The sequence below is a fragment of the Heterodontus francisci genome, chromosome 27, assembly GCF_036365525.1.
Source record: "Heterodontus francisci isolate sHetFra1 chromosome 27, sHetFra1.hap1, whole genome shotgun sequence".
Classification (NCBI taxonomy): Eukaryota; Metazoa; Chordata; class Chondrichthyes; order Heterodontiformes; family Heterodontidae; genus Heterodontus; species Heterodontus francisci.
This window is the reverse complement of record NC_090397.1, coordinates 45,398,956-45,413,300: the sequence shown is the minus strand read 5'-3', so window position 1 is coordinate 45,413,300 and position 14,345 is coordinate 45,398,956. Positions and strand designations below refer to the sequence as shown.

The 14,345-nt window shown below is 40.2% G+C and overlaps 2 protein-coding genes across 2 annotated transcripts in view; one reads left to right on the top strand and one right to left on the bottom strand.

The window, feature by feature from the left end:
• Positions 1 to 4,296, top strand: part of dnajc2 (DnaJ (Hsp40) homolog, subfamily C, member 2) — a 58,292-nt gene extending 53,996 nt beyond the window's left edge. The window contains exons 15-17 of the mRNA XM_068059253.1: positions 968 to 1,078; positions 3,771 to 3,925; positions 4,158 to 4,296. Of these exons, the coding sequence (XP_067915354.1) occupies positions 968 to 1,078; positions 3,771 to 3,925; positions 4,158 to 4,229 (338 nt within the window). The 3' untranslated portion in view covers positions 4,230 to 4,296. The remainder of the gene's footprint in view (positions 1 to 967; positions 1,079 to 3,770; positions 3,926 to 4,157) is intronic.
• The window catches only part of pmpcb (peptidase, mitochondrial processing subunit beta), a 28,457-nt gene continuing 18,398 nt past the window's right edge, over positions 4,287 to 14,345 (bottom strand). The window contains exons 4-13 of the mRNA XM_068059255.1: positions 14,142 to 14,271; positions 13,593 to 13,791; positions 10,839 to 10,918; positions 9,780 to 9,895; positions 8,747 to 8,890; positions 6,121 to 6,281; positions 4,910 to 4,995; positions 4,741 to 4,829; positions 4,503 to 4,578; positions 4,287 to 4,418 (exon numbers count right to left, since the gene is read on the bottom strand). Of these exons, the coding sequence (XP_067915356.1) occupies positions 4,354 to 4,418; positions 4,503 to 4,578; positions 4,741 to 4,829; positions 4,910 to 4,995; positions 6,121 to 6,281; positions 8,747 to 8,890; positions 9,780 to 9,895; positions 10,839 to 10,918; positions 13,593 to 13,791; positions 14,142 to 14,271 (1,146 nt within the window). The 3' untranslated portion in view covers positions 4,287 to 4,353. The remainder of the gene's footprint in view (positions 4,419 to 4,502; positions 4,579 to 4,740; positions 4,830 to 4,909; positions 4,996 to 6,120; positions 6,282 to 8,746; positions 8,891 to 9,779; positions 9,896 to 10,838; positions 10,919 to 13,592; positions 13,792 to 14,141; positions 14,272 to 14,345) is intronic.

Below are 14,345 nucleotides of genomic sequence, written 5' to 3'. Positions count from 1 at the left end.
CAGAAGCAGAGAGACCTGGGTGTATAAATCATTGAAGGTGGCAGAACAGGTTAATAAAGCATACGGTATCCTAAGCTTTATTAATAGGGGCATAGAGTACAAGAGCAAGGAAGTTTATGTTGAACTTGTATAAGACACTAGTTCGGCCTCAGCTGGAGTACTGTGTCCAGTTCTGGGAGCCGCACTTTAGGAAAGATGTGAGGGCATTGGAGAGAGTACAGAAAAGATTCACAAGAATGGTTCCAGGGATGAGAAACTTCAGTTATGAAGATAGATTGGAGAAGTTAGGACTGTTTTCCTTGAAAAGGCTGAGAGATGATTTGGTAGAGGTATTCAAAATCATGAGGGGGCTGGACAGAGTAGAGAGAAACTGCTCCCACTCAAAGAATCAAGAACGAGAGGACACAGATTTAAAGTATTTGGTAAGAGAAGCAAAAGTGACATGAGGAAAAACTTTTTCACGCAGAGTGGTTAAGGTCAGGAATGCACTGCCTGAATGTGTGGTGGAGGCAGGTTCAATTGAAGCATTCAAAAGGGAATTAGACTGTTATCTTAAAAGGAAGAATGGGGAGAAGGCAGGGGAATGGAACTGAGTGAATTGCTCATTCGGAGAGCCGGTGCAGATATGATGGGCCGAATGGCCGCCTCCTGCACTAACAATTGAGATTTACAAAATAAAGCATCATAAGTTGTAGGAGGGGGAGAGTGTTGTCAAGAAAATATTCAGTATTGTGTCGATCAGTTGTAGAGCTGGGTAGTGGTGCAGCACAAAGCTGCAGTGCTTTGCAGGTTCATTCCTGAGATTTCCAATGTGTATCTGTACCAATACTTGGAAACACTACTCATTCCTTTGAGTCTCTCAAAGTTAAAAGTAAATAATATCCAAAAGCATGTCAATTCAGCATTCTTTCCAAATAAAGATCAACAAAAGTGGGTAGCTTTTTAATCATTTGTATTTGTCCTTCAGATCCTCTACAAAAAGATGAAATAAATAAAAAAGCATTTGAAAAGTACAATAAAGACCACAGTACAGCAGTTGCAGCAGTGGATAAGGCAACTCCTTCAGAGAGGTTTGAGGGTAAGAAATGAATATGTAATGTGAATTTTTTTTTACAGGAAACAATTTGCACTGTGACTTCTCAGCATTTGAGAGTCCACTCATTTACAAACCTTCAAAGCTGATGTCTATGTTTGGAAGTCCAGCAAGCAGAAAGTATACAGTTTAGATTTCGTTTTTAATATGAGGATAGGAGAACAAAACTGGATTTGAGGATACAATAAATGAGTTTGTTTAGAAAAAGATACCCTGCTCACTTAAAAAATAATTATTGCACCTTTCCATAACGCGTGTGATCTGTTTCATGGACAGTCAGCTGCTGTTACAAATGCTTTCATCTGTCATTAAGTTTCCTAATGCTGTTGTGCATTGCAGATGTAATTTTCAGTACCAGAATCATTATTGTAAACTTTAACTTATATATTTGTGAAATTGTGTAGAGAATCAATAGCAATAGCTGCCTCACTAGAGACTTCAACTGACTGCCTGAACCACAAGAGTGCAATGTTGGCACTAAATTGATTTACCATATTACTTCCAGTGTGGTATAGGGAAAAACTGTCATTTAGCCAATACATTTTAATATTGTATAGTACTTCTAAATTATTGTATCATTAATCCCAGTGCTACCACCACTTCATCCTTGCATTGCAAAATATTCAAATCATAAAACAATACCTTTGGAACAATAAGTATCTGCAGTTAAACTTATGGATGTCTTATCAGTTTTATAGTGCAGTTGTCATCATGCATCTGCCATTACACATATTAGGGTCTTCAGGATTGTCATAAAACAATCACTTGTTGAAGACAAGTAAGTTCATATTTTAAAAAAAGAGTGGGTACAGCACTTAGCTACTCCAATTTTAGTTTTAATCAAATATGGCATGGAGTTCAATGCGCAGGTTTTATTTGCCATCCTCCTAAATGCATCAACTCCTATTGAAGTGGAATTTCATGGGAACCCTTCATCACCTCACCCAAGCAGCTATTAGTTACCGATAAGTTATTTAATAGCAGCTGCTACCATGGCTGAGCCTGTTTCTATTTTCATCTTGTGTCTGTAGGTGTACTTGATAATGTCCACACGAGAACTTTGATTTCCACACTCTCCCCACCCTAAATGATGAGACCAACCTCTGCACCCCGTTGGTTGATAACCTCTAACTTTGCATAGATTGGGGATTGAATTTAGTACCATCTGGTTTGTAAGACTCAGTATGCACATTAAAGGCCTGCTACTTGACCTGAAGACATGGGTTGGGCTGGGTCTGGGTTGGATACACAGTATTACGTTTTGCTCTGCTGGGAAGTTGAGTTTAGTAAGTGTCAAAAGTCTGTCTGAGCTGGGAGTCCGGGACATCAAGGAGGGAAACTGAGTCTGCGCAGTGAATGTCTTTGTGACGTCATCGCGCTCGTGCTGCAGCTTCCTGCAGATACGGAATCGGAAGGTAGGTAAAGTGAACATTCCAGTGGTCGGGTCGGGTTTTTTTCCCCTGACCTGAGCAGGTCTTTAATGCACATGGCAGAGGACTAGTCAACTGAGCCATTGGAAATTTTTCACCCAAATATTTAGATGCCTACACCCAATGTACTCAGTGTAATCTGAAATTCAATCAGTAAACTGGCAACTGAGACTTTGTTCTTAAAAATCTCCAAGAGGAAAAAGATATTTTCTGCATTTGTATTGGTTCTGTGGCCAAAATGTTGTACTGCAATAGCAGGGGTAAAAACCAAAAAGTATGCTCCATGTCCATTGAGCATTTTGAACTTTTTGGCCAAATAATTTTGCTAATAAGTTTGGAATGATTCATGGCTAGTAGACCATTTTAATATTTCTCCCCTCTCCTTTAGGTGAACTAGATAATTTCAAGTTCAATTTGGAATAGGCAGTCGAACTCCAAACCTTTTCAAATTTTATGGGGGGTTAATCTGCGATTAATCCGCCAGAACTGGTGGGCAACCATAAAGGCGGGGCTAAAGCGTGGCGAGTCGAAGAGACTTAGCAGGAAAAAAGACAGAAGCACAGAGAGCCAACTGTGTAAAAGCCCCGACAACCAATTTTATCTGCAGCACCTGTGGAAGAGTCTGTCACTCTAGAATTGGCCTTTATAGCCACTCCAGGCGCTTACCCATTGTCTCTCGAGACGAGGAGGCTAAAGACAAGACGAATGTCCTTAGTTACACAACCACAGCATACATTGGGTTCTGTACTCCTGAATTTGGGAGGAGGAAGAAAATTCCTGCTTCAGATCACTACCCCTAGAAAGTGCATGAGTGGTGGTAAAATAAGACTCTTTGCTACCATCCACTACAGGATACTAGTGATGTGTGTTGCCTTGGCTCACACAAGAATGAGCATTTTAAGTAGGATCTTGGAATTAAAATGAATTAGTAACCTTTGAGAGAAAAGGATACAAAATTGGGATAATAAAATGTTGGCAACTTGTCACACAAACTCTTTATTCCAGCAAGTGTTACTCTTTGAATTTAGGCTAGAGTTATTCAATATCTTTTATAATTCTGTCTTGATAAATTATAGAATCTTTCAATGGTAAGAAATGTGATAGGAAGTTTGTACTTTTTGTATACAACTGGTCATCCTATGCTGTTTATATTTGCATTTTGGGTGATATAGAAATGACATCAAAACCTCATTACTACTGTAAAGCTTTTACAACCAGTAAAGAGATGATTTTGTCTTGGTCCATAGTACCTGGTTGTGACATTAACCCGTGGACAGCAGAAGAACAGAAACTTCTGGAACAAGCACTAAAAACCTATCCAGTAAACACCCCTGAACGATGGGAAAAGATAGCAGCAACTGTTCCAGGAAGAACAAAGAGAGATTGCATGAAGAGATACAAGGTAAGCAAAAATCATCCAGTTCTTGCTCCTTTAAAAACAACCTAAAGCAATTTGCAACCTTAATAGATAACTCATTCAAATTGTAAGATCGATTTAAAATATATGTAGCTTGGGTCTAAACCTTGCTTCAGGGATCCTATACTATGTGCTAAGACTGATTTCAAAGTTGGTTCTTAAGTTGCCCAATTAAAAACTTCTGTATTTTGAACTTATTTTTGCTCCTACTTAACAGGAACTTGTTGAAATGGTTAAAGCAAAGAAAGCTGCACAAGACCAAGTTAACACTGTTAAATCGAAGAAATGAGATGTTGCCACGCCCTTTTATCATTGTGCATGTGATTTGATAATAAAAAGACAAAACTAAGTATAAATGTCTCTTTATTTTATAATTAATAGCACTAAGTATAAATGTTAAGTTTATATTCTATTTATAGCCTCAACCAGTACATTGCATTGCAAATTCTGTTATAATCTGGGAGTTGTTCAATAGGACCTGCAACAACAAAAATAAATAGCATTACAAAACATTAAAACCATCTGCAGGCAACTTATTATATAGGTTATGATGTCCACTTACCAATAGCAGCAATTGCAGGGCACTTATTGTAGATATACTTGGAGCATACATCCCTTATGGTTTTGGCATCAACAGCCTGGTTCAAAATGCAAAGCACTATTTAGTTTAAAGCAACTGCACAAAGGTAGGTCTTCAACACTCTTTTTGTAAACACTAGAAGCACCTAGTTAAACATAGCTGCTCTTAATTCCCCCAACAGCATGTAGAAATTTACTTTGTAGGCATGATGTTCACTTACTTCAATCCTAGCTTCAAGCTCCAGGATTGGAATCCTTCGATTGTAACACAACATTTGTCTCCCAATATCTTCACAGATTGGTGTTGATCCTGCAAATGTTGAAATTCCAAATGAAAATTTTAAACTAGCGCAGATAAAAGCTCTACCAATAGATAAACCTTATTTTTACCATCAAGCTGCAGCAACATGTTTGTTTTTAAGAGGTTTTTGGCTCTAGCAACTTCACTCTCAGTAACACTGGTACACAATCTCATCCTGAAATAGAAAAACATTTGAATTAGTGGTTTTTGAAAATAAATTTCAATGGCATATAAAGTCTTAGTCACTCAGTTCGTCCCTATTACAGGTTTCAACATGTATAAAAATATCCAAAGGAAATATTAGGTGGGATCAGTGTTTTTGGTATTGGGGAACCATTGCAATGTTGGAGTGAATGCTGCATTTTATTAAAACTGACATTTAGTTAACAGACAAGTGCAGTGCATAAAATTGTTTAAATGGCAGGTTATTTACTTAATTATACTTATAAATGTTCTCATTCCTCAACTGAAGAATCAATTATTATTAGTTGCAGCACTATACTGTGAGGCTGTCATCGCTGCACAAGTACTACAGGAGGTAATATGGTATTTTAAGTGTTATAGCTATGTGCTGTGCTATTCAGCCCCACCAGAACTACCTATAATGAACTATTTTGATCCTTACAGTTCCCACAGTAATGTGTAGCTGCCATTTTCAGCACGTGACTGATTTTTATATTGTTACTCTAGAAGAATCATAATAGGCGGTTCTGGTGGGGCTCTAAATCAACAGCTTTCTCTGTGTCCAACTGCCTGCCTGATGTCAGCAAGCATGCAGAGAACACCTGACTCAAAAGGCATCTCCCTGCACCATCTATCTCCATAGAAATGTGGGATGTCCCCGCTTGCAATTTAAGCTAATTATCTCCAGCTCAACATTTCTGCTGTCTGATAGCAATATCAATTTATGTTGATAACAATGACAAAGCAATGTCTTCCAGACTTTCTGGTTCCAATTTCCCAGCTAAATTAGCTGTTTTATGGCTCTTACTTCTCTAACTCTGTCTCTGTAAGCACTCGAAGAAATTTTAACTTTAAATCTTGGGTTGCCTGCAACCTTTTGAAATTCTTACAGCTGCACGATTAATTCCCTAAAACTAAAGTGACCTCATTAATACAAACTATGAATTAGATGATTGTAACAATTGATATTTTGTTCAAAAGAAATCTGTACAATATCCTCACAACCTCAAGTATTTTGAATTTAAGACAGCTTTAGTTTAACAAAATAAACTAATTTTTCTATAAAAGCAGTAGCTTGATGTCACAAAGTAAGACGTGATGCACTATGCACACTCACCACTCTTTTTGAGTGAAATTCAGCATGTCTTCAATCGTGTTAGACTCACAGACCATGTAAAGCCCCCAAAGACCAGTGTCTGTATAGCATGTGTTGAATGATTGGAAACTGTGGCAGAAGTTACCCTGGCAAGCGATCTGTGCCAATTTACTGGACAAGTTCTGTTTTATTTAAAACAAAATTGTTTATTCAGACAGCCAACATAATAAACTAAACCATGTAAAGAATTTAAAAATAACCTGAACAGCAATGGAATAGAGCAGGTAGATTATTTTGTTGTTCCTCAGATTAGAAGGTGGTAAGGTGTTTAAAGTTCATTAAATTCTAGCTGTATGGCCTAGGGTGATAAATGACTGAAATGGATAGAAAAATCAGCTAACTGGTTTTGTAATAGAAAGCAGAAAATGACAAAAAAAAAAAAAAGATTGTTTTGAGGTTGCCAGCGATTGGTGAGATTCTACCAGAGTCTATTCTGTGCTACCTGCAGTTGGCATTTTCAGGGAGAGAGCTAACTAAATGAGAGAGAAATTCTTGGTGCAGCCTGCCAAAGTGATAGATTCCCAACACCTCTTGAAACTGAGATCTCAACCTATCACTATGTGGAATTCTCATTTTAGCTTGATCAGAAAGTACACTTTTATTGGCAAATTGGGTATACTTAGCCACAACTAAGCTTCGCTTACAAGGGAAATTAGAGATAGCATTAGATCCAAAGAACAGGCACATAAATCTGCCAGAAAAAACAACAGACTTGGGAGCAGTTTAGAATTCAGCAAAGGAGGACCAAGGGATTGATTGAAGGGGAAAATAGAGTACGAGAGCAAGCTTGCGGGGAACATAAAAACTGACTGTAAAAGTTTCTATCGGTATGTGAAGAGAAAAAGATTGACAAATGTAGGTCCCTTAGTCAGAAACAGGGGAATTTATTATGGGGAACAAGAAATGGCTGACCAATTAAATGCATACTTTGGTTCTGTCTTCACAAAGGAGAACACAGGGCTTAGTTAGAGAGAGGAACTGAAGGAAATCAGTATTAGTAGAGAAATGGCGTTGGGGAAATTGATGGGATTGAAGGCTGGTAAATCTCCAGGGTCTGATAGTATGCATCCCAGAGTACTTAAGGAAGTGGCCCTAGAAATAGTGGATATCTTCCAAGATCCTATAGACTCTGGAACAGTTCCTACAGATTGGAGGATAGCTAATGTAACCCCACTATTTAAAAAAGGGAGGTAGAGAGAAAGCAGGGAATTACAGACCAATCAGCCTGACGTCGGTAGTGGGGAAAATTCTAGAGTCCATTATCAAAGATTTTATAGCAGAACATTTAGAGAACAGTGGTAGAATCGGGCAGAGTCAGCATGGATTTACAAAAGGGAAATCATACTTGACAAATCTACTAGAATTCTTCAAGGATGTAACTAGTAGAGTTGATGAGGGGGTGCCAGTGGATGTGGTTTATTTGGACTTTCAGAAGTCCCACAAGAGATTAGCATGTAAAATTAAAGCGCATGGGACTGGGGGTAGTGTATTGCGATGGATAGAAAATTGGTTGGCTGACAGGAAACAGAGTAGGGATAAATGGGTCTTTTTCCAAATGGCAGGCAGTGACTAGTGGGGTACCGCAGGGATCAGTGCTAGGACCCCAGCTATTCATAATATATATTAATTATTTAGATGAGGGAACTAAATGTAATATCTCCAAATTTGCAGATGACACAAAACTGGGTGGGAGGGCGAGTTGTGAGGAGGATGCAGAGAGGCTTTTGGGTGATTTGGACAAGTTGAGTGAGTGGGCTAATGCATAGCAGATGCAGTATAATGTAGATAAATGTGAGGTTATTTTCTTTGGTAGCAAAAACAGGAAGGCAGATTATCTGAACAGCTATAAAGAGAGGGGAATATGCAGCGAGACCAGGGTGTTCTCGTATACCAGTAGCTGAAGGTAAGCATGCAAGTCCAATAGGCGAATGGTATGTTGGCCTTCATAGTGAGAGGATTTGAGTACAGGAACAGGGATGTCTTGCTGCAATTATACAGGGCCTTGGTGAATATTGTGTGTAGTTTTGGTCTCCTTATCTGGAGGAAGGATGTTCTTCCTATAGAGGGAGTGCAGTGAAGGTTTAACAGACTGATTCCTGGGATGGCGGGTCTGACATATGAGGAGAGGTTGAGTCGATTAGGATTATATTTGCTAGAGTTCAGAAGAGTGAGGGGGGATCTCCTAGAAACCTATAAAATTCTAACAGGACTTGACAGGGTAGATGTAGGAAGGATGGTCCTGATGGTGGGAGAGTCCAGAACCAGGGGTCATAGTCTAAGGATACGGGGTAAACTTTTCAGGACCAACAGGAGGAGAAATGTCTTCACCCTGTGAGTGGTGAGCCTGTGGAATTCGCTACCACAAAGCAGTTGAGGCCAAAACATTGTATGTTTTCAAGGAGTTAGATATAGCTCTTGGGTCTAAAGGGAACAGGTTACTGAGTTGCTCAGCTATGATCATAATAAATGGGCCGAATGGCCTACTCCTTTTTTCTACATAACTTTCCTAAAAGTATAAACCTCAAACCAGTAGATGTTCACAAGTTTAAAAGGAGGGTACAAATTATTAATGGGTTTTCCTACTTACTGCACCACCACCAAAAGAACGGTCCCAGTTACCAATCAGGGTGTTTGCCACCATCAGGGGAATGGTGTCTGCATGTGACCAGCCAACAGCTTCAACAGCAATTGCAATATGAGCTAATGGCATCTTGTCATCTCTTACACGAATCTGTTGAACAAAATCAGTTATCACTTTGATGCAAGTCTGCTGCGATTATCACGGTACAAGAAGAAATGTCTCCGGACCCTAGAAAACATGTATATTTAAATACAATATCTGAATTAAAATCTAAATGTATTAGAGTTGAGAAAATAAATTGTGCATTTTAATACTATACAACATTACAGATAGATCATGTATATTTTGTATGAACATATACCAATGGCCCAGTAATTGAAGGAATTGGAAATTTACAGCTGTCAAGGAATAAGAAGTTCCCAGAATCAGCAGTCCCTCAAATCTAAGTTTAATAGGAAAAGCTTAAGAGTAACATACTTTCTATATTGTGATCCATACAATTCTACCAACTTAATACATAGAGCATCTATGTTACCAAATAATCTTTAAACAGGGGTAGTAGACTTTGCCTCTTTTCTCTCCCCTCCTACTGGTTGACATTCAGGGTGCAAGCTTATAAAATGTTGTGCAATCAAATAAAATTTCTGTCCTTCATAATAACTAATCAATGAACTCATTCAGTCCTTTTGCTTTACCAATTCTATCACAATAAGTACATTGGTTTTGCTAAGAGGATGAAGAAACAACACAATAACGGTTGAAAAAAAAAAAGACATTTTCTGCTGGCTAGATGGTGGCACATTAGCTGGTGATCTACCATGCTGCACTGTGCTCTCAAACATCAAGGATGCTGCAGATCTCTGCAAGATCACAAGGAAGAGTGCAAAGTTACCCTCAAAGTGAGAAAAGATTGATCTCATAGCAGCCACTTGTTACAACTGAACTGTATCGAAGGATTTGGGAGCAGGTCACTTGCCCACTTGCTCAGTCTTGCAAGAGCTTGCAACCTTTGTGAAGTGATTAGATTTTATGCACATACCTCACTTCCTGTGAACTTACAGTGAGGCAGGTCTGGTGTGGTATTACCATCATAAGTCGTTAATAGATTACCAAAATGATGTTTTGCCAGGTCAACCAATTCATCATGTCCCACTCCTGCAAGAAGGAATTCAAACTTGAATTGTTGAAGAAAATGGCAACTATGCTGGCAGACATACAAAAAGACATTCAATTAATCTCTGGACATACACTACTATGTAAAGCTCATCATTAGGTCAAAAGCAATCTAAGCAAAATGTGTGCAACTTAAACATCTGTACTTCAAGCCATTTATTTTCCACTCCCTCCTGAAGCTGTTGAATTCTGTTTGGGCAGGCCGAACTGGCCATTATTCATGTATGAACTGTGACAGTGTTGCAGGCTAATGAACTGCAGGGAGCAGTACTCTAAAGTCCAATCCCATCCTCAATTGACGTCCACATACATACATTTCTAGCAGGGTTCAATAATGATTGAAGTGGGAACCATGGCTGATGTTTCCTCTCCTTACACTTGGAATACTAATTGTAGCAGTCCGACAGGGCAAACCAGGGATTGAATCTAGGACCTTCCTTGTCTGTATCACAGAGCAAACCCAGCCACTTAGGATGCATCATTTGTGGTAAGTATGTTAAAAAAAAAAAAGCAGCTACAGTGCATAATATACTTCAATGGAATTTTGAGTGTACAGTTCAGTCACAAGCAATAAAGGAAAATTCAAACAGTTGCATTTTGTTAAATCTTCAACAAATAAGTAAATTGGACAACACAATCACTTTAAATATCAAAACATTTTTCTACAAATATTGACTGTAAAAGATAGTGTATTTTTAAGCTTCATATTAATACCCTTAGTTTATGCTCAAGAGCTGCATTTCCCAACAAAACATCATCATTACAGCCAACAGCATTCCCTCCTCTAAGTATATGTTCATATCAACAAAAATAAAAATTACTAAATGCACCACACTATATTCTCTGTTGCCTGAAAGCACTCTGGCGCGTGGCATTAGAATGAAGCTCACTACTTATACAAAGAATCAACTGAAAATGTTCTAACCTCCAGCAGCAGCCAATACCATCCTCGGTCCTTTGTAGTGTGTTGTGATATATTCCACCAGGTCATTCCGAGTTATAGTTCTGTTACAATAATTATTCGAGTGAGTTTAAAAGTTAGAAAAAAATTTCAAGATGACTATTAAAAAGGAAACAAGTACAAACATGGGTAGACCCATCGTTTTAGACTGTTCCTGCCCCACTGAACTTATTTCTTCCTTTCTTGACTATTTTTCTCCCCTGACCCAGTCCCTTCCCACCGACATCTGTGACTGTTCTGATGCCCTACGTCATTTCGACCATTTCCAGTTACGTGGTTGCAACCATCTCCTCTTCACCATGGACATTCTATCTCTCAATACATCCAGACCCCATCAGGACGGTCTGAGGGCTCTCCTGTTCTTCCTTAAACAGAGGCCCAATCAGTCCCCATCCACCACCACCTTCCTCCGCCTGGCTGAGGTTTTTCTCACTTTGAACAACTTCTCCTTCAACTCCACTCACTTCCTCCAAATAAAAGGTGTTGCCACGGGTATCCACATGGGTCCTAGCTATCAGAGTCATAAAGTTATACAGCACAGAAACAGGCACTTCGGCCCATCGTGTCGGTGCTGGCCATACAGCACCCAACTATTCTAATCCCATAATCCTGCACTTGACCCATAGCCCTGTATGCTATGGCGTTTCAAGTGCTCATCTAAATACTTCCTAAATGTTGTGAGGGTTCCTGCCTCCACCACCTCTTCAGGCAGTGCGTTCCAGATCCCAACCATCCTCTGGGTGAAAAAATGTTTCCTCAAATCTCCCCTGAACCTCCTGCCCCTTACCCTAAACCTATGCCCTCGGTTCTTGACCCCTCCGCTAAAGGAAAATGTTTCCTCCTATTTAACCTATCAATGCCCCTCATAATCTTGTACACTTCAATCATGTCCCCCCTCAGCCTTCTCAGCTCCAAGGAAAACAAACCTAGCCTTTTCAGTCACTCTTCATAGCTGAAATGCTCCAGCCCAGGCAACATCCTGGTGAATCTCCTCTGCACCCTCTCCAGTGCAATCACATCCTTCCTATAGTGCGGTGACCAGAACTGTACACAGTATTCCAGCTGTGGCCTAACTAGCGTTTTATACAGCTCCATCATAACCTCCCTGCTCTTATATTCTATGCCTCGGCTAATAAAGGCAAGTATCCCATATGCCTTCCTATGCTATGCTATGCCTGTCTTTTCGTGGGTTGTCGAACATTCCTTGTTCCAGTCCTACCTCTGACCCCCTACCCCAACTCTTTTTCCAGTACATTGCTGATTATATCAGTGTTGTTATCTGCTCTCACTCCGAACTGGAAAACTTTATTAACTTTGCTTCCAATTTCCACCCTCTCTCACCTTCACATGGTCTATTGCTGACACTTCCCTTCCTCGACTTCTCTGTTTCCATCTCTGGGGATAAGCTGTCCACTAATATTCAATTATAAGCCCACCGACTCCCACAGCTACCTCGACTACACTTCCTCACACCCTGCCTCCTGCAAGGACTCCATTCCATTCTCCCAGTTTCTCGGTCTCCGACACATCCATTCTCATGATGCAACCTTCCGCAACAGCGCTTCTGATACGTCTTCCTTTTTCTTCAACCGAGGATTCCACACCCCCCCCCCCCCCCCCACCCACTGAGAGTTGACAGGGTCCTCGACCGTGACCGACCCATTTCCCACACTTCTGCCCTCATCCTTTCCACTCCTTCCCAGAACTGCGACAGGGTGCCCCTTGTCCTCACTTTCCATTCCACCAGCCTCCACATCCAAAGAACCATCCTCCGCCATTTCCACCACCTCCAGCGGGATGCCACCAAACACTTCTTCCCTCCTGTCAGCATTCTGAACGGACCGTTCCCTCCGTGACACCCTGGTCCACTCCTCCAACACCCCTGATGCCTTATCCCCTTCCCATGCAATCGCTGGAGGTGTAATACCTGCCCTTTTACCTCCTCACCATCCAAGGCCCCAAACACTCCTTCCAGATGAAGCAGCAATTTACTTATACTTTTTCCAATTTAGTACACTGTATTTGCTGCTCACAATGCGGTCACCTCTACATACAGATCAAACGCAGACTGGATGACCGCTTTGCGGGATACCTCCGCTCAGTTCGCAAGCATGACCCAGAGCTTCCGGTTGCTTGCCATTCACCATCCTGCTCTCACACCCACCTTTGTCCTTGGCCTGTTGCAGTGTTCCAGTGAAGCTCAACCAAGCTCGAGGAACAGCATCTCCTCTTCTGATTAGGCACTCAACAGCCTTTTGGACTCATTGAGTTCAACAATTTCAGAGCATGACTGTCATTTCTATTTATACATTTTCATTTTTTTTATTTAACTTTTTTTTTCTTAACCATGAACCTGTCTTAAATTTGTTTTTCATGTTTTTGCTTTTGGACAGAGCTGTTCATTATTCTGCCATTAACACTCTCTGGACTAATGCTTTGTCTTTTACTACAATTACTAGCACTCCCTTTGTCTTTTATTCCGTGACATCACTATCATTTAATCTCTCTGCCCTCCCCCCATCACATACCTTCCCTTTTGTTCTTCTTCACCCCCTCACTCCTCCCTTTCACTTGCTCAAAGCCTATTACATTTCTAACCTTTGCCAGTTCTGATGAAAGCTCACAGATCTGAAACGTTAACTCGGTTTCCCTTTCCACAGATGCTGCCATACCTGCTGAGTATTTCCAGCACTTTGTTTTTATTTCACAAATACATACTTGATGTTTTCCGTAGGTCCCAGGATGGTGCGGCCTAATGCAGTGGTCTGATAAGCTGTTGCATGCAGATAATCAAAGACTACTTCCTGAAGATTGGTTTCAACTTCTTGCATTTCCCTTAGAATGACTCCTCGCTCACGCTCAATCTCAGCCGCTCCCAAGGTGCTGTTCTGGATAATATCTGCAAGGATTTCTACAGCTGCGTGCAAAGCATCAAACAGAACATTGTTTAACAAATGTAGATTTGTTTTAATCTGATGTTTTTATGACCAGGTTCTCTTCACTGAATCCTAATTATACAGCTTATCACACGTTGACAGCCGACAAATGATTACAGTTTCTGAAATTCTGATTACATTCACAATGAATGCAGATTAAAGAGCACATTACTCTTTATGTGGGGGTGGAGGAATGCATCTCTTCCAGTTACTACAGACAAGGCCTCAAACAAAATTTAATTTAAAGAACTATAGTTCTGTCCAAAATAAGAGAACCTTTGTGTTCTATGGCATTCAGGTTCAAAAGCTAATTAGACATTAACTGAATCACCTCTGGGTAGATCTTTAGAAAATGCTTTAGCATAATACACTGTTTGTTCTCGTGATGTGTATGCATTTAAATGGGCTCCCATGTTCTCGATTTCAAGTTCCAAGTCTAGCTGAGAGCGTTTCTTTGTGCCCTGTGGGGGAAGGAGGAAGAGTAGGTTTACTGGCAATGTATTGAATTGCAATGAAAGAACAGGTACATGCTTTT